The sequence below is a fragment of the Salmo trutta genome, chromosome 22 (assembly GCF_901001165.1).
Source record: "Salmo trutta chromosome 22, fSalTru1.1, whole genome shotgun sequence".
NCBI lineage: Eukaryota > Metazoa > Chordata > Actinopteri > Salmoniformes > Salmonidae > Salmo > Salmo trutta.
Window position 1 is genome coordinate 37,978,787 of NC_042978.1, and position 22,243 is coordinate 38,001,029.

Below are 22,243 nucleotides of genomic sequence, written 5' to 3' on the forward strand. Positions count from 1 at the left end.
CCCAAAATATAGACTCTTATTTTTCATTTGACACCATTTGATATGCTCCTATGAACTTCACATGTTGGTGCGCATGGCTTCTTTTACATGGAAATGACCTTCACCATTGATATGTCCAGCTGATGCAGCTTCTGGCTGCTGTACCTGTGTCAGTGGGTCAGTGTTGCTATGGTGCTGCACATGGAGAATAAGGCCTTGCCCTCACCCAGCATCTCCAGTTTCCCTCTAATGGAACAGAGATGGGGAGATCGAGGGTGATTGAGAGATGGAGAGTGGAACAAGTGAAATGAGAGAGGTGGAGCTTACTTTACCTGTGCGAGGTCTTTGTTCCCTTGTAGAGTATTTGTGTGGGGTATTTGTGTCTCTTGCCCTCTGGCACTCACACAGCAGTGGCTTCATGACTGTTTGCATCTGGTTTAGATTTATTAAAGCAACTGAATTTTATTTCTCCCAGATGGTTGGTTGGGATCCCCCCACCATGCTCTACAGCTCTCTTTTTCCCCACCTGGTTTTAATGTGGATCACATAAGGACTTCTCTGCTTGCTATGCACCCAAATGGACACCAGTGTTTATCTGTTAAGTGCGCAGGACAAGCAGCATGTCCGCCACAGGTATGTGTGTTCTCTCCTCTCGTTTTGGGCATGTAACTATGCTGCCCTTTTTGGAATGTTGAAGACTTGCTGCTGAGTGCTCATCAATTAAAGGGATCTGCAAGCAGAAATATTATTACAAATTATACCATAGTCTAATTCAAGAAAAAACTATTTTCCCAGGGCAGTAGGGAAGGAGTATACTAAAAATCATATCTGGCGTATTATCGAAAATTGGTTGTGTTTATTTGTTCAGTGTATTTTGGTTAATTCAGTGTTCAGTCTGTGTTCCCTGTGGTGACAATGACGGGGATGTTCTCAGTCTCAGTAAACCTACCCCCCAGTGGGAGGCCAGTGATATGGAGTTGAGAGGCCTGTTGGAGTAGACAAAAGAGGCCTGGGTTGTAAGCAGTGTCTCGTTCCTGTCAATATTTAATAGCAGAATGAAACATTAATGACAATCCTCAAGCGATTGACTTGCTTTCAAATGTCTATACAGTTTGGCTTCTGTCCTCCACAGTGCACACTGTGTGAACCCAACTACACATTAGTGGGAACTCTCCATTTTGGAGCGTGTTTCTGAACTGAAGAATATTTCAAAATGTATACAATTCTCATTTCACAGAACGGTTTTCCTGGAATATAGACCTAGTCTGAGAACATCACTTACCCTGACAGTCGAATACGTTGACGTGTTGACAAACAGCCTTTGAGGTTTTTGGTAGAAAGCCATAGGATTGAAACCAATCCAGGGAATTCTATGTTTAAACTCCCATATCATATAGATTGCATAGCAACATCTCTCTTGCTTGTAAAAATAGCCCGCCCCATTTCATGGGAGTAAAGAGCCAGGTCAACAGCAAATAATCTCATGTCATCGCCATGTCCTTGACCGAAACCTTAATTCAATATAGCCTAACTCAGAGGCTTGACCTAACCAGTGCCTGGTCAGTTGGTGTTGTGGAGCTTTGATGCCAATCTGTTCTTGTGAAAGCTAGTTTGTGGACATAATGGTTGACCATAGCATACACCCAAGCCAAGGGCACCTTGGGCCAAGACAGTCATTAATGAGTTAATGCACTAAATACACACAAGTGGATTTCTACATATTGGCTTTATTTACCTGATTGAAGGATAAGGAGAGGGCTACAACAGTGCATTGTGGGGAATGGAGTTTGTACCCTGTTCGATATGCTGCTGTGGTATCTGACTTCATGATATCTGTGACTTAAGCCTTGTTCACACTGCAGGCCTTAATACTCAAATCAGTTTTGTTTTTCAAATCTTTTTTGGACTAATGACTGTCCAAACAGCAAGTTACAAATGACCAATGTGTTTCTGACAAGGCTACGCTAGTTGTCATAGTAATGACAGGTGTGTGTGCAGTGGTGTAGACTGATTGGTGGTGCTTGTGCTTCCTATCACTCAGAAGTTATGTAGCAAGCTAAGGTGACAACAATGCCCGCTATGGACATTTCTCCGTTGCTTTGATGTTCACAATCATAGGGTAAGAACACTTTTAAAGGCTCAAAGAATAAGATAATCCAACTTTCAAAATGAGTCCTAGCTAGCTGTTTTGCTTTCTAGCACATTCACTAATTTGTTTGTAAACAATTAACAAGCTAATTAGCTACCACATGTTCTTTTCAAACTGTCAACAGAGTAGCTAGCAAGCAACAAGATATACCAAATAATAATTTAAAAAACAATAGAGAGCAAATAAATCCGATTTTGACCTTCAGACACAAGTCACATGGCCAGGAATCAGATTTGTATCTGACTTCAAAACACCTACAAAGGTGGTTTGAAATGTGGCTTGAAATATCCGATTCCATGTGCTTTTTGTATGTTCAGAATGCAGGAAAAATAACAGACTTGAATCGGATACGGAAATAAATAGGATTTGAGTCACTTCAAAGTGCCAATGTGGACACGGCTAAAGAGTCCAACCTCACTGAATCTCATGTACGGGTTCACTGCATCTAATCTCGTCTCTTTTATTAAGATCTGTTTCAAGACAATAACATCTTTCAATAAGTGTCCAGTATTATGGCTAACTGCTTTATTGTGACACCAGTAAAAAGGAGTGAGTTTGACAGAGTGCATTAGTCGTCCCCGGAGCCACTTAGTAGCCCCTGTAATTACCTCTGAACATGCTGGCTAATGAGATGTGACACACACCAGCCGGTGGCCCAGATGAGGAGGGAGACTGAACCAGAAATGCAGCCGTTGGCTAAGCCCAGCTTACTGTAGTCACTACAACTCCTGAACCCATTCCTGTACGTGAAAACCTAACATTACCCGGAGACTGAAGCCCTGACTGAACTGTCAACAAAAGATTTGACGCTCTGGACATCCAACGGGAGGGGTCAGGAATCTCTGGGCATCCAACGGGAGGGGTCAGGAATCTCTGGACATCCAACGGGAGGGGTCAGGAATCTCTGGGCATCCAACGGGAGGGGTCAGGAATCTCTGGGCATCCAACGGAGGGGTCAGGAATCTCTGGGCATCCAACGGGAGGGGTCAGGAATCTCTGGACATCCAACGGGAGGGGTCAGGAATCTCTGGACATCCAACGGGAGGGGTCAGGAATCTCTGGACATCCAACGGGAGGGGTCAGGAATCTCTGGACATCCAACGGGAGGGGTCAGGAATCTCTGGACATCCAATGGGAGGGGTCAGGAATCTCTGGACATCCAACGGGAGGGGTCAGGAATCTCTGGACATCCAGCGGGAGGGGTCAGGAATCTCTGGACATCCAACGGGAGGGGTCAGGAATCACTGGACATCCAACGGGAGGGGTCAGGAATCTCTGGACAGAAGGCAGTTGTAGCCCAAAGTTGTGCTGTTTCGGCAGGTCAGAGAGACTGTTTTACAGACTGTGTCGTTGGCGGAGTCTTACTAGGGAGATGAGGTTTTTTGGCTGTGTCTAGGCTGGCTAACAGCTCACCGTCGTTCGTCGGTATGTGTCAGCACGCGAAACGACAGCAGCTGAGTTGTCTCACCCTGAAGGAGCAGGTCTCAATCATAGCCAGTGACAGAGGGATCGAGAAGCTTGAGATGTCCATCCTGTCAAGGGTCCGAGAGTGGGTGAGGATGAAAAGAGGCAGCAGGTACAGTACTGTATGTTGTTTACAGGTACAGTACTGTATGTTGTTTACAGGTACAGTACTGTATGTTGTTTACAGGTACAGTACCGTATGTTGTTTACAGGTACAGCACTGAGGTCTTGAAGACTGCTCTTGACTGGCCCAAAACTTAGGCATTATATTCTAATATAACTCTAATCACTGTAACGATTTGTCTTGAGATGGACATTGTTTTGTGGCTGTTCATTAAGTGCTATTTTTCAGTCAGCTAATGTTCAATGAAGTTTGAATCAGATGCTGGGAAGTGTTTGATTGGTATGAGGAGAGCAGGTAGTTATTGGATTTCAGGTATTGGATTGAGTTGACAATGTTCTTACCACTCCAGACCCCATGCATACAGCATACTGTATGTAATATGCTGTGCCATATGGAGGTGGGAGTCATGCTTGGACTAAGTCATGATGTAGGTTAATAATGATGTGATGTCATAATAATCCCATAGTTTCCCCCACCTCAGCACTATATTCTCCTGGTAGATAATCTCGTCCCCAGGCTAATAGCCCAAGAGTCTGGTGAACGACATTACTATCTATCCTGGACAGAGCATATGGAATCGCTTGTTATTGTTTTTCTGTCTCTATCTGTAGTGGCATGAAAGGAAGCCTGAAGCCTTTCCTTTTAAGAAAGCAAAATAACTTCCTGGAGGAGTAACCAACCACAGCTGTTTTAGAAGCCAGTGGTGGCAGGGTGTGGACTGTGGAGTTCTACAGTATAGATGCAGATCCTAACCACAAACACATATGGGTGTGCTGTGGAGCCGAACTGCATTGGTGGAGAGAAGTTTGGTTCTGTATACCAACATGACAAGGTATTTCTACAGTCCATGTCATTGGTCTGGTGTAGGGCTGTGATGGTCATGGAATTTTGGATGACAGTAATTGGACAGCCAAATTTCCACTTCACCGTAATAACTGTTTGAATAGCCCAAAAATTAAATATTATTATTATTATTATTATTATACAAAAAAAAATGTGACTACACATTTTCTCCTCTCATCTGCATGTGCTGCCATAGAAATTTAATATATAGAACAGGCCTCCTCAGTCATGTCAATGATGGCATGATGGCTGGGCTGCTGTAAAATGTGTAAAATATGTGCTATGATTTGTTGATTCAACTCAACTGACATTACAACAATACATTCCATTGCCTGAGGCACATCAGTAACATAATTTGAATGAACATTCTACATTAACATGGAAATTATTGCATCACAATACCAGACAGCCATTGCGAGTGTACCCATGAGTTTACCAGTCAAATTGCCAGGGTTAGAGGTTCCAAGCCCTTTCTTTTGATTATATTTATGTGTGCCGCTGCATTGTGGGGTGCGTTGCCTAGGCAACCGAAGACCCAGTTGCTTGTTTCTGCAAGGCGCAACAAAGCAAAGATGATTTAGTATGAAGACTTTTAGAAACTGCTTCTCCAACGGAAGTCCCCGACCACAGTTTTAGGCGTGACGTTGGCTAGCTAAACTTGCGTGCAGAAACACGTCATTGGGTCTAACGGTTGTGTCACGACGAACTGCGCATGTGCATGCCATCAAACGAAAGTCACTCCTTCGGTAAAGTTGTCTTGGCTAAAAGAAAAACGTGTCAGTTTGTCACTTTCATAAAGTTGGAGTAATAACATGTTTAGCTACTCAAGACATTGGCTCGAATCTAGGTTGTGCCTTTAGAAATCGAGAAAATGAACAACTAAGGAATCATTTTTAACTTATCTCATTGACTTACCAAACACTGGTCGAGTCTGCCAAGTCTGCTTCGCATCGAGTCCCCGGAAGTATCACGATGTTGGGCCTCTAGGTTTAGAAACTCTGTGAACAAATTTTCATAACATTTTTAAGAGTCCATGTTATGGCCGAAACTGACTCAATCGCATACATTTCTGGCGGTCCCATCTTCAGTCAGCTGTTGTTGTTTTATTTACGGCTATGGCGGTTATATTATTTTCATGATGGTCTTCATCCATACACGGTAATTGTGCCAGCTTGAGTGCCAGTCTGTTTGTGCTATCGTGCCAACTCTTGTCATGCCATGTTTGGCTTGACAATGATAGCAGTTGTCATGTGTGCAAACAGATCTGAGTGGGGCAGTACTCAGACCGTATCTGATCCTTTTGCTTTTTTCTATCTTATCGTATGTGTATATTTGTTGTCAAGTGGTGGTGGTTGTTGTTGTTGGCTTTTAATGTTGTTTTATCATGAATTTCCTCTGATATTAGTTTATGTTCCTAGACAGTCTGATCACACACACACACACACACACAGAGAGACTATGGGCTATAAAGTGTTGTTCTTCTCTTTCTAGGATGGAGACGTCTTGTCTGGAGTTGGCCCTGGAGGGGGAGAGGCAGTGTAAGGTGGGGAATTACCGTGCCGGGGTCTCCTTCTTTGAGTCGGCAATCCAGGTTGGCACAGAGGACCTCCAGATCCTCAGCGCCATCTACAGCCAGCTGGGCAACGCCTACTTCCACCTGCAGGAGTACAGCAAGGCTCTAGAATACCACCGCCACGACCTCAACCTCACCAGGTACACAACACCGCCTCAACCTCACCAGGTACACAGCACTGCCACGACCTCACCAGGTACACAGCACCGCCACGACCTCACCAGGTACACAGCACCGCCACGACCTCACCAGGTACACAGCACCGCCACGACCTCACCAGGTACACAGCACCGCCACGACCTCACCAGGTACACAGCACCGCCACGACCTCACCAGGTACACAGCACCGCCACGACCTCACCAGGTACACAGCACCGCCACGACCTCACCAGGTACACAGCACCGCCACGACGTCAACCTCACCAGGTACACAGCACCGCCACGACCTCAACCTCACCAGGTACACAGCATCGCCACGACCTCAACCTCACCAGGTACACAGCATCACCACGACCTCAACCTCACCAGGTACACAGCACCACCACGACCTCAACCTCACCAGGTACACAGCACCGCCACGACCTCAACCTCACCAGGTACACAGCATCACCACGACCTCAACCTCACCAGGTACACAGCATCACCACGACCTCAACCTCACCAGGTACACAGCATCACCTCGACGTCAACCTCACCAGGTACACAGCACCGCCACGACCTCAACCTCACCAGGTACACAGCATCGCCACGACCTCAACCTCACCAGGTACACAGCACCGCCACGACCTCAACCTCACCAGGTACACAGCACCGCCACGACCTCAACCTCACCAGGTACACAGCACCGCCACGACCTCAACCTCACCAGGTACACAGCATCGCCACATTTTTTTACATTTACATTTTAGTCATTTAGCAGACGCTCTTATCCAGAGCGACTTACAGTAGTGAATGCATACATTTCATTAAAAAAATTCCGTACTGGTCCTCCGTGGGAATCAAACCCACAACCCTGGCGTTGCAAACACCATGCTCTACCAAACTCACCAGGTACACAGCACCGCCACGACCTCAACCTCACCAGGTACACACACTTAGCAGGACCTCACACTGCCCAGGTGCACACTACCGCCATGACCTCACTCTGACCAGGTGCACACTACCACCATGACCTCACTCTGACCAGGTGCACACTACCACCATGACCTCACTCTGACCAGGTACACACTACCACCATGACCTCACTCTGACCAGGTACACACTACCACCATGACCTCACTCTGACCAGGTACACAACACCGCCATGACCCTTAGAACCTAAGGTCTGCCCTAAGCCACTGCCTTTATTCAAGTGAAGACATCATAAGACTAGGCAAGTATGACAACGAGAAGCTATGCTGCCCTTGAAAACTGGTCCAAGGCGAGGTTTGTTAAGCTCTTAAAGGTAAACGTCTGAAGAAATGAGAGCTGGGAGCTGGGGAAGTGGCATGGCACTGTAAATCGTTGACATGTCTAAGATTCTGTGTGGGGATGTGATTTCTCTCCAGAACCATTGGGGATGAACTTGGAGAAGCAAAAGCCAGTGGTAACCTTGGGAACACTTTGAAGGTTTTGGGAAGGTTTGATGAAGCAGTGGTCTGTTGCCAAAGACACTATGACATTACCAGAGGGATGTACGATAAGGTGAGTACAAGTAATATACTGTGTAATGAGTAGTAGTCATCAACCCTGGTCCTGGAAAGCTAAAAGGTGTGCTGATTGTGGATCCAGCCCAACACTAAGACATCTGATTCAAACATTCAACCAAAGCATCAAGAACTTGGTTAACTGAGATTTAGTGCTAGACTGGAATGAAAGCGTGAATACCCAGGACTCTCCAGGACTAGGGCTGGTGATCACTGGTGGTGGCCAGAACAGGCAGCTTGGTCTCCCACAGCTGAATAGTTGGGGAACTAGAATAACTGAGGAATAGTTATGTGCTGATGTCTAGAATAGTTTGACGCCCGACCCCTGTGTTTGTGTGCTGGGTAATGTATTTTAAGTGTATAATTACAACGTTGGTTATATTGGTCTGTTCCTGTGTGGTGGTTCCTGTGTGTGTATGTAGGTTGGGCAGGCCCGAGCGCTGTATAATTTTGGCAACGTTTACCATGCCAAGGGGAAAAGCATTTGCTGGACTGGAGTAGAGCCAGGAGAAATCCCTGAGGAGGCCAAGGTCGCTCTGAACAAAGCCACAGAGTATTACGAGTGAGTTAATCAGTTGGTTTCTAAAATGGAATCTGCCCATTTAAAATGTGTCAATAGATAAATGTGACTTTTGTTAGTGTGTTACGTTTGTATTTCTTTCTATGATGGCGTCTGCTGAAAAATAAGTCAGACATTTTACATTAAATGAGTCTGTGAATAAATAGACTTTTGTAAATGTGTTACCTTTTTATATATTTTTTTGTGTGTTTCTGTTTACCATAGATTCAACCTTTCCATTGTGAAGGACTTGGGGGATCGGGCAGCACAGGGGCGGACCTATGGTAACCTAGGTAACACACACTATCTGCTCGGAAACTTCCAGCGAGCTGTGGTGGCCCATGGACAGGTACATACCCTAACTTAGTGGCATTATAGAACCTGACTTGCATCCATAAACAGTCAAGGTAATAGATTATAACAGGATGCGTCCCAAATAGCGCCCTATTTACACTATATAGGCAGTAGGGGGCCATTTGCGATGAAGGGATGGACATCCCTGTGTAGATAATGTTGTATTGCATGATCTCTCTGTTATTATGTAGAGGGATTGAGAACCTGTAACCAATGACCAATCTGCTTCTTTAACTTATTGTTGTAGCGTCTCCTCATCGCTAAGGAGTTTGGGGACAGGGCGGCTGAGAGGAGGGCCTACTATAACCTAGGCAACGCTTACATCTTCCTGGACCAGTTTGAAGTGGCGGCTGAACATTACAAGTGAGTAGTAGATTACTAGACTCACTTCCTTAGACCAACTATCAGCGGCCCAGTGCTTTTTCAGACACGCCTGTCTAGTGCTCTCTAGTTGGTCCACACTTGTTTGCCAGATGTTTGCTAACTCTGGTGCAACTTTGGTGGAACGCATCACTTCTTACTTCTGAGATGTTTGTTTTTGTTGTACATTGTCCCTGTCCAAATTAACTTGATAAACTTAATAAATAAATATGAGTGAGGGCAAGCAATGAGAAGAGTTTTAGTGAGGTGAAAATGATAAGGAAATATTGTGTTTTTGGCAGTCTGCCCACAGCTGCCTATAAATTAGGAACAAGCAAGACTAGTTTTTGGTGGTGACCCCTTCTTACTCACCCTCTGACCCTTGACCTGTCTGTGCCTCTGCCCTCCCCCTCTACCCAGGAAGACTCTGCAGCTGGCCATGGTGCTGAAGGATAAGGCTGTGGAGGCTCAAGCCTGTTATAGCCTGGGAAACACCTACACACTGCAGCAGGACTACCAGAGAGCCATCGACTACCACCTCAAACACCTCATCATCGCACAGGAGCTCAAGGACAGGTACACTATATATACAAAAGTATGTGGACACCCCTTCAAATTAGTGGATTCGGCTATTTCAGCCACACCTGTTGCTGACAGGTGTATAAAATTGAGCATACAGCCATGCAATCTCCATAGACAGACAAACATTGGCAGTAGAATGGCCTTACTGAAGAGCTCAGTGACTTTCAACATGCCACCTTTCTAACAAGTCAGCTAGAGCTGCCCCGGTCAACTGTAAGTGCTGTTGTGAAGTGGAAACGTCTAGGAGCAACAACGGCTCAGCCGTGAAGTGGTAGTCCACACAAGTTCACAGAACGGGCCTGCTGAGTGCTGAAGAGCGTAAAAATCGTCTGTTCTCGGTTGCAACACTCACTACCGAGTTCCAAACTACCTGTGGAAGCAACGTCAGCACAAGAACTGTTCGTCTGGAGCTTCATGAAATGGGTTTCTATGGCCGAGCAGCCGCACACAAGCCTAAGATCACAATGCCAAATGTCGGCCGGAGTGGTGTAAAGCTCGCCGCCACTTTTGGTCATGTAGTGTGTACACACACACACACACACACACACACACACACACACAGTGTATCATCTTTACCCTGGACACACATGCTTTGTTGAACATGCTCAAAGTGATCACAGTAGTGAAGTGTTCTCTAAATTCATTGGGGCTCCTCTCTCTGTTTGTGCAGGGTTGGGGAGGGCAGAGCGTGCTGGAGTTTAGGAAATGCCCACACAGCCTTGGGGAATCATCAGAAGGCCATTCACTTTGCTGAGAAGCATCTGGAGATATCCAAAGAGGTGTCTATTTACGGCTACTGGTCAACTGTGTACTCCTCCCAATCTAATACATGTTATCAGTACCTGTTATCTAGTCACAGCTCTTTTTGCTGCACATTGGGGAACTACATGGAAATAACATGCTCATTATTATCCAATAAGTCACAACTCTGCGAATTCCAAATGGATAAAATAACTGAGGGGAGGGGCGATGACAACAAAACCTCAACTCTCACATTATTCCCTTGCTATGTTTAAGTTATGTTCTTATGTAGCTAGTTCTCCCTTTTCTTCTCATCTTGTATCTGGTCCAGACTGGGGACAAAAATGGTGAGGCAACAGCCAGGATGAATATGGCAGACCTGAAGTTAGTGCTGGGTCTGGGTCAGAACCCAAGCTCAAGCCTCAACACCAACAACAGCTCTGTTCTGACTGAGAACCACAGGAAGCAGGATACCTTACCAGGTACGTCCCTACAGGCCTACCTACCTGTAACATTATTATTATTATTATAAACAATATTTGTTGATTTTAGTTTAAATAAAAATGGTCCTGTGTTGCTTAGTTGGTAGAGCATAGCGCTTGCAACATCGATCGTGGGTTTGATTCCTACTATGGATAAAACCGTATGCTAAATGGCATTTATTATTATTAAAAATAACCATTATTCCATTTATACTCATTATTCTGAACCCTACACAAATCTGCAGTTTGGTGTCAGTCCAGGTGCAAGCCTGGCAAAGGGACACGAATGCCCGTTGGTCCATATTGGAGAAATACCCACCTCTGATGTTTGTTTCAGGTGTGAAGTCAGAAGGCAGGAGTAACAGTATGGAGAACTTGGAGCATATAGGACTGGGCCCTGAGAAAACAACTGTAGAAGTGTGTACAAAAATATGTACAGTACACATGCATATTAACACTCACATAGGCTTAGGAGCAGAAATGTCTCATCAGTCATGTTACAATTGTATTGATTATTGTAAATGTTGTTTTTATTGATTGGTTATATAAGCAGCAGTGACATCTCAACTAAACTGCCAAGACACCACCTATCACCCCCTGCCCTCTTGTGTTGTTTCATGTACTGTCTGCCATTACCACAGAACTGGGACGAAGACGTATTCAGGCCTTCTAACCCTAAATCCAGCATGGCCAAGGCCTCCTCCAAACTGTTCTTCATCAACCGGTTCAGAGGGAAGAAACACAAGAAACACAGCTCTCCTACCAGAGATGGGGTCCTCCAGGACACCAGCAACAAGCCCACAGTCCGAGAGGTGGACACACATAAGTCAGGAGTCAAGGTAGCTTTAACCATAGAGATATGTCTATACATGAAATAATAGAATTGGTCTGGCTATTATTTTAAATTCTATTCCTATGGCTTCAACAGCCTACTGTGGTTTCACTACAGTAGATCCATAATGTGGTATATCCAGTCTATTGTTACATGCTCGTCTTAGTAATAGTCTATCTGATGTTTGTCGTGACAGTCTTTTCTGGTTGTTTTAATGGGTGTTGTTGATCTTTTCTCCTGTAGATCGGATGTTCTGACACTCTGGGTGACGATGGCTTCTTCGACCTCCTCAGTCGTTTCCAGGGCAGCAGAATGGACGACCAAAGGTGCTCCTTATTGGACGGCGAGAGCCGTCTCTCCGATCCCTTCTCTCCCTGTACTACCCCGCCCGTAGCCATGAGGAAATGTGAGTTACCCCGGCCCCCCTCTGCATGCCACACCCACCAATGTTGCACTTGGTGACCCAAGTGTCATCCAATGCCTATCCATGCCTGTTTCTTATTCCCTTGTTTGGGGGTAGGAGCTCATGCACTGGTTATTTTACTCCTTGTTAGATTTTTGTGGTTATGATAAATAGAACAGGTTTGGGAAAAAGGTTGCTTTGGAGAAGTGGATTTCAGGCTAAACTGAAACTACTCCTTCCTTCCACTCATTCTATCCTTACTTCCCTTTCCTCTTCCACCTCTTGTAGCTACTTCCGCATGCGAGGCCAACCTGGAGCCTGGGCATTTCCTGGATCTGCGGGCCAGCTCCCAGGGCAGTCGACTGGACGAGCAGAGAGCCAGCGTGGGCAGCAGCCTCCCCGGTCTACGTCTCAGCACCTCCGATCAGCCCATCAGGCCCCACCCCATGCTCAGTCGCCTGATGACCAGTGCTGACCAGCCTCAGGCTGACGACGTCTTCTTTGACATGCTAGTCAAGTGCCAGGTAATCAAGATATAGCCTATTTTAGTTGGTTCTCTGACAATGAAGTTAGTATAAGCCTATATTTGCTTAATAATGAATTAGCACCTATTGTAAAGATGAATGGTAACTCATGTACCAAAGTTATTGAAAAAGACTACTGATACTGCTGATTTGAGATCACAATCCGGTCTGTCCCAATGTGCTTGTGTAGGGTTCAAGACTGAATGACCAGCGGTGTGAAGAACCCCCTCCCTCCACTAGAGGTCCTACTGTCCCAGCTGAGGACTTCTTTAGCCTTATCCTGCGCTCCCAGGCTAACCGGATGGATGAGCAGCGGGTCCCACCCCTAAGTTCTGACCCATCTCGGACTGACCAGCTTTAGTCTACTTCTACCTATCCTCAGCTTCTCTCAGCACACAGATACATTCCTCTACCAAAGCCCTAACTGAAAATGGATCTACCCCCCCACACTACTCTAGAAATCATGGAGTCCTAATGTACAGACTTTTTATTCTGGCAGAGATTTTACATTTGTTTGTTGACTGGACTCCTTTCAGCCTTTCTCAGTGTGTGAATGGCCCAGACAGTGCAATAAACTGACACTTTAACAGATTTTTCGTAGTTAAACTTGTTTTAATTGCATTTATTTTGGATCATATATAAGCTTATGTTGATGGAAAAGTTAAGAGTAAAATAAATTGTACAGGTCCGCAATGTTTTATACTTCCGGTGTATGCCCACCTTGAGGAAATAAAGCCTCATTTTAACAAAAAATAAGTTGCACTTCCGTGCCCACTCCAAATCAACCCTTGCTCGTGATTAGATGCCAACTGCCCTTTGGGAATCCAACTAAAATGTTGCAATCTACTGGGCTTTGGAAAAATACATTTAGGGAATAGCAACTTTTTGTGCTATTCATTTTATTAATGTTGCCATCCCATGTCTTTGAACAATTCATGTTTTGATATTTACAGTACATTCAAATAATCAACATTCATCAGTGCATATCATTGTGGTCATCAACAGGCATATTACACAGTGACAATTCATAACAGGTCTAACCTCATCCCCAGGCTCAATTGCTACTGCATCACGTTAGCTGGTGAATAAGATTAAAGCAGGCCTAGAAGTACAGGACAATGTTTTGCTGGGCTAAACTGTACAGTAAAGTGCTGGTCATGGTTATGTGTAAGGTTTCTTACTAATCTCTAACCTCAGACCGATAAAAGGTCCACTATGTCTCAGAGTCTATTGATTCAGAGCTCAGCCTTTCTCGTGAGTCCTTGCATCTGGGGGGAAAACAAAACAATTGCCAAGTTAGTTGAAAGTTACATTGGTTAATCTTTGGACTGAAAGAACATGTCACTTCACATAACCTGTGTTCAATCATTGGTTCCTTTAAGGGTGAGGTCAATTATATTTCAAGTAAATTGATTTGGAAATTCAGTTTACTTCCTGAATTGACCCCCAACCCTGGTTCTGCTGTGATCCAGAATTCAAGACTCAGAACACAATATTTTAGAGGTAACCTCTGACAGCCTGTTACCAACCCTTAGTAAACTTTAATAACAAATTGGACCAAATACATTGTTATTTTACAGTAAACAAATTGACAGAGTTTCAGCACATGTATAGGGAAGGACATTCAACAAGCAAAGCACTTACACAAATGACTGATGATTGGCTGAGAGAAATTCATTAAAAAGGATTGTGGGGGCCGTTTTGTTAGATTTCAGTGCGGCTTTTGACATTGTCGATCATTGTCTGCTGCTGAAAAAACGTATGGCTTTACACCCCTTGCTATATTGTGGATAAAGAGTTACCTGTCTAACAGAAAACAGAGGGTGTAATGGAAGCCTCTCCAACATAATCCAGGTAGAATCAGGAATTCCCAGGGCAGCTGTCAAGGCCCATAATTTTTTTCAATCTTTACTAATGACATTCCACTGGCTTTGAGTAAAGCTAGTGTGCCTATGTATGCAGATGACTCAACAATATACATGTCAGCAACACTTAAAGAGCTGCAGTTAGTTTCAGAATGGGTGGAAAGGAATAAGTTAGTCCTAAATATTTCAAAAACTAAAAGCATTGTATTTGGGACAAATCGTTCATTAAACCCTAAATCTTGTAATGAATAATTGTTGGAATTGAGCAAGTTGAGGTGACTAAACTGTTTGGAGCAACACTGGATTGTAAACTGTCATGGTCAAAACATATTGATACATCTCCCGAGTGGTGCAGCAGTCTAAGGCACTGCATCTCAGTGCAAGAGGCGTCACTACTGTCCCTGGTTCGAATCCAGTCAATCACATCCAGACGTGATTGGGAGTCCCATATGGCGGCACACAATTGGCCCAGCGTCATCTGTGTTTGGCCGGGGTAGGCCATCATTGTAAATAAGAATTTATTCTTAACTGACTTGCCTAGTTAAAACAAATAAAAATAAAGTAGCTAAAATGAGAAGTCTGTCCATAATAAAGCACTGTTCTGCCTTCTTAACATTAGCAGGTTCTACAGGCCCTAGTTTTGTTGCACCTGGACTACTGGTCAGTCGTGTGGTTAGATGCCACAAAGAGGGACTTACAATTGGCTCAGAACAGGGCAGCACGGCTGGCCCTTAAAAGTACATGGGGAGCTAACAATGATATGCATGTCAATCTCTCATGGCTCAAAGTGGCGAGATCGACTTCATCACTACTTGTTTTTGTAAGAAGTGTTGTCAAGCTGAATGCACCAAGCTGTCTGTTTCAACTACTAGCACACCCAAGTCCAGAACAGACTATGGGAGGCGCACAGTACTACATAGAACTCTATTCCACATCAGGTAACTCATACAATCAGTAGGGAAAAAAATATAAAAATATACCTTATAGAACAGCAGGGACTGTGAAGAGACAAACAAAGGTACAGACATGCATACAAGCGCTAGCACACGCACTCTACACATGTACATTGTAATATTGTTGTATGGTAGTATTATACATTTTGTATAGTAGATATGTAGTTGTGTAATAATGTTATTTGATGTAGTGTTTTATATGTAATGTAAGTGCCTTAATGTGCTTGGACCCTAGGACGAGTAGCTGCTGCCTTGGTAGCAACTAATGAGGATCCCTAAGAAATACAAAATGCCACTAAGTTTGTCCTCACCTGGGGAAGCAGCAGGTGAAGGAGCCAGACTCCCCCTCTACCCGGTAGCGTCCTGAGGTGGGCAGATCTTTACACTCAGACATGAAACAATGCAGCTCCGACACTGGGCTCCCTTCCTGCTGCTGTTGCTGCAAGACAAACGATAGGATTGTTCTGGTGAGGAAATGTTTTTTACTAGGAATAGTATTGTAACAAAAAGCAAGTGAAATGTTATAATAACAGAAGTGCATATTCGACCATCAGATCTAAATATTAGGCATGGAAATCTGTTAAGGTAAGGGTTTAGTTTAGACATATGGTTAGCAAATCACCATCCAGAACTATTCAATATCTGTCGGCTGTACACTGCCTATAATGAATCTTAACCTTGATGGTGTCATAGGTATCAGTGATAAGGGTGATGAAGAGGCTGAGGATCATGTAGATGAAGAGCGAGACGAAGGTGTAGAGGTAGACTCTGCTGAAAAGCCACACCAGGTAACTCTTCTGCTTCATGTACTTGAAGGTGGGATACATGTCATCTCCGTTGATCAGCGAGAACAGGCACTCTGATACTGTGTTCAGGGTCCGGAACTAACAGAACAAAACAGACAAGGCTATGGTAAAAACACATTTAATTTTTTTTTTTAAATAAATCCAGTTAAAGCCTCCTTTTGCTGTTAAAAAACCCCTGGCACTTGTGTGGTTGAGTGATAACACTCCCAACAAGTTGTGGGTTCAATCCTCGTTTGATCTCCTACCTTCTCGTGGTAGGGCCCGAGCACGATCCAGCCACAGAAACAGTACCCCAGGTAAATGATTCCGGCACAACCGATGAACCGAACCACATTTGGGAAAGCTGCTCTCAGGGTCAGGATGAGAATCTAGGAATAACCAATCACAATCCACAGATCAATGGAATTCCTTTGGAACTCACCCAGTATTCCAATAAAAAAAACATATACTATGTCTTGTGTGAAGCATCAAGTGTTGAATTCAACACGAGTGTCCTACATTGTACTTCTTGAAGTATCCCATGTAGCGTATGACTCCGATCCAAACAAGCATTGTGCCTGTTCCGAGAAAGATGCTGCAGACATCATAACTAGTGAGAATCTAAGGGAAAAGCATACAAATTAGACTAATAATATTTGTGTAATGTGTGAAGGCTAATGCGAATAACATGTCACACACACCTTTGTCTGGATTTCTATTTTAAGAATGGAACCGATGATGGTGAGTGTATCACTGGCGATGATGAGGATATACCAGCCGTTCAGAAACTCCAGCCTATCGGACCATGGAACCTTCTTCCCTTGACGGACTAGGCAGAAGTCTGTGTACTCCTGGAAAAATTAGGCAGCTTTACAGAAACCAGCCATAACACACAAAAACCACTCACCTCACTCACCATTCACTGTTGACAATACTGCCCTGCAAAAGTGCAGTGCCTACGTAATTAGACAGACGGCAATTTCTGGTACTTCCTGACATATTCTGATCGACTGGCTTGTTCTTGTGTCAGAAAACTAAATATCACATTAATCAGATAGTATACCTGGCCATTACAACAGATGAAAGATTTTTTTACCAAATTCGTAGTTACTGTACTTTGCCTTTGTAGGGCAGAATAGTAGACTTACAAACTGTAGCCGTATCCCGTTGAGCACAGAGCGTGTGCAGAGGGCCAGAGAGGTGATGCACGTTACAATGATGAGACAGTCAAACAGCAGTGGGTAATAGATGTTCTTGGGAGCTGGGGAGAGAAAACTAAACTAGAACAACACTGCCAATGATTGGTTGAAAACAATTACTGCAGAACTTTGATTTATAAAACACACCCTTTCAAATACAGATAGCTCTAAAATGAAAGAGGAAAGGCTAATGATTATACACTGAACATACATGCCCCGATTACTTTCCAGTCTCTACATTCATTTATATCAACGTCATTGTCCAGGTCGACTTTTATTCTGCCACTGTGGGCTTGGTTGTTGAAGGTGATCTGTTAACCAGAGAAAGATACATGGTTTTTAAATACGGAAGGAAAGGTTATGAGAGTTAATGTTTAACTGGCCCAGCCCTAGCTAGCATTCCAGTCACACCTAATACTTTTCTCAAGTTTCAAACAATTAACTACCAACTTTGAAGAAAACAGTGGAACTCGAATGGATAAAAATGGGAACAAACTTCTAAATGCAGAGAACATTCCGTCATACTGGGAATATGTCTATAATCTGCCTAGCCAATAAGTGAGGTGAGGTAGAGAAACAGCCTGGAGTCAGATGACATACCGTGACATCAAAGTCATAGCAGTTTGGCAGCTCTCTGTTTCTGACTGTTTGTAGGTTTATGGCCTTCAGAGTGAACTTGATCTTCACATTCAACAATCTGCAAGTCGCAAAGATAAATACAGTATCCTAATCACTGACAAGTACAACAACCTACATTTAGGACAAAAACATGAGGGATCCAGTTCTGAATATTATGTAATGTGTTTGTTTAAAGGGCTGTCACCCCACACCCATTTACTGTAAGCAAAAAAAAACATTTTTTGTTAAAAGTATACAGTGGATACAGTTCTATTACTTATGATTATGCATTGAAAAATTCTAAGTTTAATATCACGGCCTGATACCTTTTGAAATCCACAACAAAATTCAACAGATCATCCTCGGTTGTGCTTCCCATGGGGAACACTGGAACAATCTCAAGGCATTCTGTTGTGGGGTAAAAACATTTCAGCAATAAAAAAAAATCTGAATTTAAAAAGATTGCTTATCAAAACCACCTCAGTCCAAATCATAACATTCTGTTCAGACCATTCTGATAAAGTGATTAAAGCATGTCGAACATCTTAGACTTGCCTGGCTACCCAAACTCCTTGCTCTGGCCAAACGATACACCCATGGCCGTTAGTTTCTTCTCCGCATTGAGTCTGGATTGGAACGCCTCTCCAACGATTTCAAGAATGGAAATCCATTCTAGACCGTCTGATTGGTCCCAGAACACACGTGTGTAAAGCAGCATTTTGAAAATGTGTCATTGCCTTTGATACACTGATTGGTTAGAGATGATCCAATTGCTGATTACTTTGTACAACACTGCTCATTTTGATGTCACCACAAACAACTTCAATAATGGCAGTCTCAGACTGACGTATGTGGCGAACGATAGAGCAGTGGAAGAATTCAGTTTGAGTCGTCAGGCAACTCTTACACACCACTGAAAGCTAAACTGCAAATTACATATAGTATACAGCGACCATTAGCCTACCAGTTTCAATCTGTGCGTCTATATCAAAGGTCTCATTGGCTGGTGAAATGCTTCCGTTCCTGTAGAACTCTTGGCACAGAGACAGAGGGGAATAGGTGTCCCCCTTCTTCTCATATGCATGGTTACCAACGGTGATATTTCGCAGACGGGAATACTACAATTAGGACATAAAAGAATGACAACTGTAACATTAAAAAGTAAGCAATCACATACTGTATTTACTCAAATTATGTTTGATTGACAAGGGATGACATGAATACTGCACAATTTTAACACTTGCCCCCCCAATCCCCCATTCCTTGATACATGTGTAAATACTGGACTATAAATTGTGCATTCCTGTATTATACTTATGCAAAAAATGTTTATTCTATTTTACTAAGCCATTTACTTTATGTTCATATTCTTATTTTTTTAAATGTATTTCTTATTGTTGTTGCATTGTGGAGAAGGAACCTCAAGTAAGCATTTCGTTGGACGGTGCATACCATGTGTATCCTGTACATACGACTAGTACAACTTGAAAATGTTGGTGAACTATCAAGCTATGACAGAACAGAGGGAGGCTAAACACAAATAAAACAGACATTGGGTAGGTATTTCATTGGAATCATGCTCCATAAAACACTACCTTTACACAGCAATAATCCATTAAAAATTAAAGGAGCTAGGTACTGTACAAAGTCCTCTAAGAGGACAGAACTATACAAGCTACTTTACCTATAAAACTCAACCAATGATTGACAGTAATGTGACAAAACTAAGGAGTAAACCATTGTGGTGCTTGACAATCACATGCCATTATGTCACTGTCAACTGTTCCTGAGGATGCAGAATATTGGTGGGACTAGGGGGAATACACCTGGTAAACAGTATTTTGAGTTCTCAGGACACAGAGTCTCACAGGAAGATGAGGGAATGGTCAGAACTAGCTTCTGGTTTCCAGGCAACAAAAACTGGTTACCATCTCACAGGTGTGACCTACTGTCCTCAATTAGAAACCAAAAGCAATACAGAGGAGATATCCCTGTATATCATTCATTTCCAATCACAGTTTATGTTTGATAGAATGTAATAGCAGCTGTTGACTGTCCTTACCTTATCGACTATGTAAGAGATGTGTTCATACACCTCATCCTGCCTGTACACAGCATAAGAGTCCCCACGGCCATCCACGTAATCTTTGAGGAAGAGATGCTTGAATGTCATGAGGTTCTCTTCTTTGAAGGTTACCACCATCTGATTGCTCAGTCCAAAAGACACCAACTGGGAAGAGAAAAGTTATTAATGACACACGGAGGATGCATTCCAACAAAATGCCATATATAGTGGCTTCCATCACTATGTATGAGAAAGTTAGTGACCACTGTCAATGAGTACTGGGATATGGCATACATCTGGTATAGTTGGGATGGTTTAAAACTATGACACTGCTTATTCGCGTGATCAGGATATGGCTGTGTCTGTCTGTCTCTATTTCTTTCTTTCTATGTTGGGTCTTTTTAGGATTGGATATGGAATAGTTCAGAACTAAACAACCAAAAAGTACCCCGTCTCTGTTGACTGTTTGCTCATTGGTCAGTACCTGGATGGTAATGATGGCGATCTTGATGATCTGGAGCATCAGTTTCCATGGTTTCCGTCCGCGGGCTTTGTATTTCTCACAGGGGTTCATGAAGAAGTACTTGATCTTCCGCCTGAGGTTGTCCGCTGTCTCCTTGTCCTGATGCTGCTGGTTGTCTGCCCAGGCAGCATGCCCATTTGGCTCGTACACAGAGCTGTAGAAACCACCTGAATGCTCCATCTCTAAAGGAAATAGAAACAATACGTGTTTAATCATAGAAATATAATCTATTCCCATTCTAGTGATTCTATTTCTGTGTTTTACACAATTGATAGCCTAACTCTAGACTATTCACAAATCCTTTCCAAACATGCTGTGGGATAAGAACCTGCTCACCAGGCAAGTGGTTTACTTTATCTTGATAAATAGCCTAACTTAAATGCTGTGCAGTGTGTCTGTTCCTCATTCTTGGTGACACTGACACCTGTAATTGTGTTGGACTAGTTTGCACACCCAGGTGAGCAAATTGGACAAGGACACCTTGCAGAAATGATGTGGCACTGGCAAGATGGGCATTTTACGAATAGGCATTCAGTTTGTTCAACACGGTATGTGCGTTGCCTTTACTGGTAGCATATCATCATGACATTGTTTCGATCTCTGTACATTCGTTCTGCGTTTGTCATCATTCATTCATTCGGAAAGCAAGTTAGAGGAAGAGAATGAGAGAATGGGTCAGGTTCGCTCGCTTTCTTTCTTACCTGAGCTTTGACCCGAGCAGTGCTGAATAACAAACCGCATCTCACATTCCGACACATGACCACTTTCCACCATTTCGCTCAACAACACAAAAACAGCACACTAAGCATGCAGCATAGTGGGGGACAAGCTAAAAAGTATGCTACCCAACGTGCCCAACTGGACCCGTCCCGAGCACACTTGACTGGGATCAATCATTTGAGAAATGGTCCTGATAGGCTCCTTACCATCTACTTTTGGTTGCTGGCTAATTGGCTGTTATTGATGTCAGTTGATGAATGGTCAGTCACATTTGCGATCCAAAATGTATCCAAAAATCAGTCCCCAGTTCACTTGAGATGGGATACAGTAGTAACCAGTATATCCGATGATTAGACAGTTTATTTCATCAGAAAATTGTCTCAACATTATCCAATTTTAATTGTATATTCAAGTATTGCTGTAGCCTGGATAAATATGATTCATATTTTCCATGTGAAGAATAATATCCTGAGCTGTCCCGTCCTGACAATAATAGTCCATAAAAAATTCATCATGAGTCATGTCCCAATTGTCAATATAATCACAAGTCCCAGAATTAAAAGCGCGAGTGAGCGACAGGTGTCTTTTGCGGGTAGTGTGGTAAAATAGGCGTGGCCAAGTGGGAGGCTTCATTTCAAGTGGCCGCGACTGGCTGTTCAACCTGTCCATCAGCTAATTTGACTCCAGTAACTACTAGCAACCAAACTGACGCAGGAAACTTGTTCTTGGAGCTGAACAGCGAAAGTTGGGGATTTATTTTGGTTGCTGAGAATGAGGGAAACCCGAAATTAATGTACGGTAAACATAAGGGAGGCCTTTGTGTATATTTTAACATGTATATTAACATCTAGCTAGCTACAT

General features: G+C 43.5%; 3 protein-coding genes across 10 annotated transcripts in view; 2 read left to right on the forward strand and 1 right to left on the reverse strand.

The window, feature by feature from the left end:
• The window catches only part of LOC115158698 (G-protein-signaling modulator 2), a 25,439-nt gene extending 12,194 nt beyond the window's left edge, over positions 1-13,245 (forward strand). The window contains exons 1-14 of one of the 3 annotated variants that reach the window (XM_029707914.1): positions 5,285-5,305; positions 6,051-6,272; positions 7,680-7,815; positions 8,240-8,379; positions 8,602-8,725; positions 8,978-9,093; positions 9,511-9,666; positions 10,343-10,451; positions 10,745-10,895; positions 11,233-11,312; positions 11,537-11,734; positions 11,971-12,133; positions 12,419-12,654; positions 12,845-13,245. In XM_029707914.1, the coding sequence (XP_029563774.1) occupies positions 6,052-6,272; positions 7,680-7,815; positions 8,240-8,379; positions 8,602-8,725; positions 8,978-9,093; positions 9,511-9,666; positions 10,343-10,451; positions 10,745-10,895; positions 11,233-11,312; positions 11,537-11,734; positions 11,971-12,133; positions 12,419-12,654; positions 12,845-13,015 (2,001 nt within the window). In that variant the 5' untranslated portion in view covers positions 5,285-5,305; position 6,051 and the 3' untranslated portion in view covers positions 13,016-13,245. Of the gene's footprint in view, positions 1-5,284; positions 5,306-5,370; positions 5,718-6,050; positions 6,273-7,679; positions 7,816-8,239; positions 8,380-8,601; positions 8,726-8,977; positions 9,094-9,510; positions 9,667-10,342; positions 10,452-10,744; positions 10,896-11,232; positions 11,313-11,536; positions 11,735-11,970; positions 12,134-12,418; positions 12,655-12,844 lie in introns of those variants that run through there. The other 2 variants (XM_029707912.1, XM_029707913.1) reach the window with 2 other exon arrangements.
• Positions 13,246-21,941, reverse strand: mcoln3b (mucolipin TRP cation channel 3b). Of its 3 annotated transcripts, none has more exons than XM_029707918.1 (14): positions 21,589-21,941; positions 20,624-20,844; positions 20,137-20,304; positions 19,039-19,192; positions 18,401-18,482; positions 18,057-18,153; positions 17,668-17,767; positions 17,406-17,518; positions 16,959-17,108; positions 16,777-16,878; positions 16,524-16,646; positions 16,150-16,356; positions 15,784-15,911; positions 13,246-13,922 (listed from the first exon to the last, which is right to left on the reverse strand). In XM_029707918.1, the coding sequence occupies exons 2-14, from the start codon at positions 20,840-20,842 to the stop codon at positions 13,868-13,870; spliced, it is 1,698 nt and encodes a 565-aa protein (XP_029563778.1). In that variant the 5' UTR covers positions 20,843-20,844; positions 21,589-21,941; the 3' UTR covers positions 13,246-13,867. The 3 variants fall into 3 exon arrangements, with proteins under 3 accessions (XP_029563778.1, XP_029563775.1, XP_029563779.1); XM_029707915.1 differs by having other exon boundaries at positions 21,364-21,941; XM_029707919.1 differs by lacking the exon at positions 21,589-21,941 and adding an exon at positions 20,999-21,150.
• A 117-nt stretch (positions 21,942-22,058) lies between these two features.
• The window catches only part of dnai3 (dynein axonemal intermediate chain 3), a 36,779-nt gene continuing 36,594 nt past the window's right edge, over positions 22,059-22,243 (forward strand). For all 4 annotated transcript variants that reach the window (XM_029707910.1, XM_029707911.1, XM_029707908.1 and 1 more), the window contains exon 1: positions 22,059-22,175. The gene's annotated coding sequence lies outside the window, so the exon portion shown is untranslated. The remainder of the gene's footprint in view (positions 22,176-22,243) is intronic.

Excerpts from the sequence above, each read along its gene's own strand:
- mcoln3b (XM_029707915.1), bottom strand. The coding sequence starts at position 21,436 with ATGGTGGAAAGTGGTCATGTGTCGGAATGTGAGATGCGGTTTGTTATT. Across the intron at positions 20,845-21,363 it reads CTGCTCGGGTCAAAGCTCAG|AGATGGAGCATTCAGGTGGT; the intron begins GTAAGAAAGAAA and ends TATTTCCTTTAG. Across the intron at positions 17,109-17,405 it reads ACGGGATACGGCTACAGTTT|GAGTACACAGACTTCTGCCT; the intron begins GTAAGTCTACTA and ends TAATTTTTCCAG.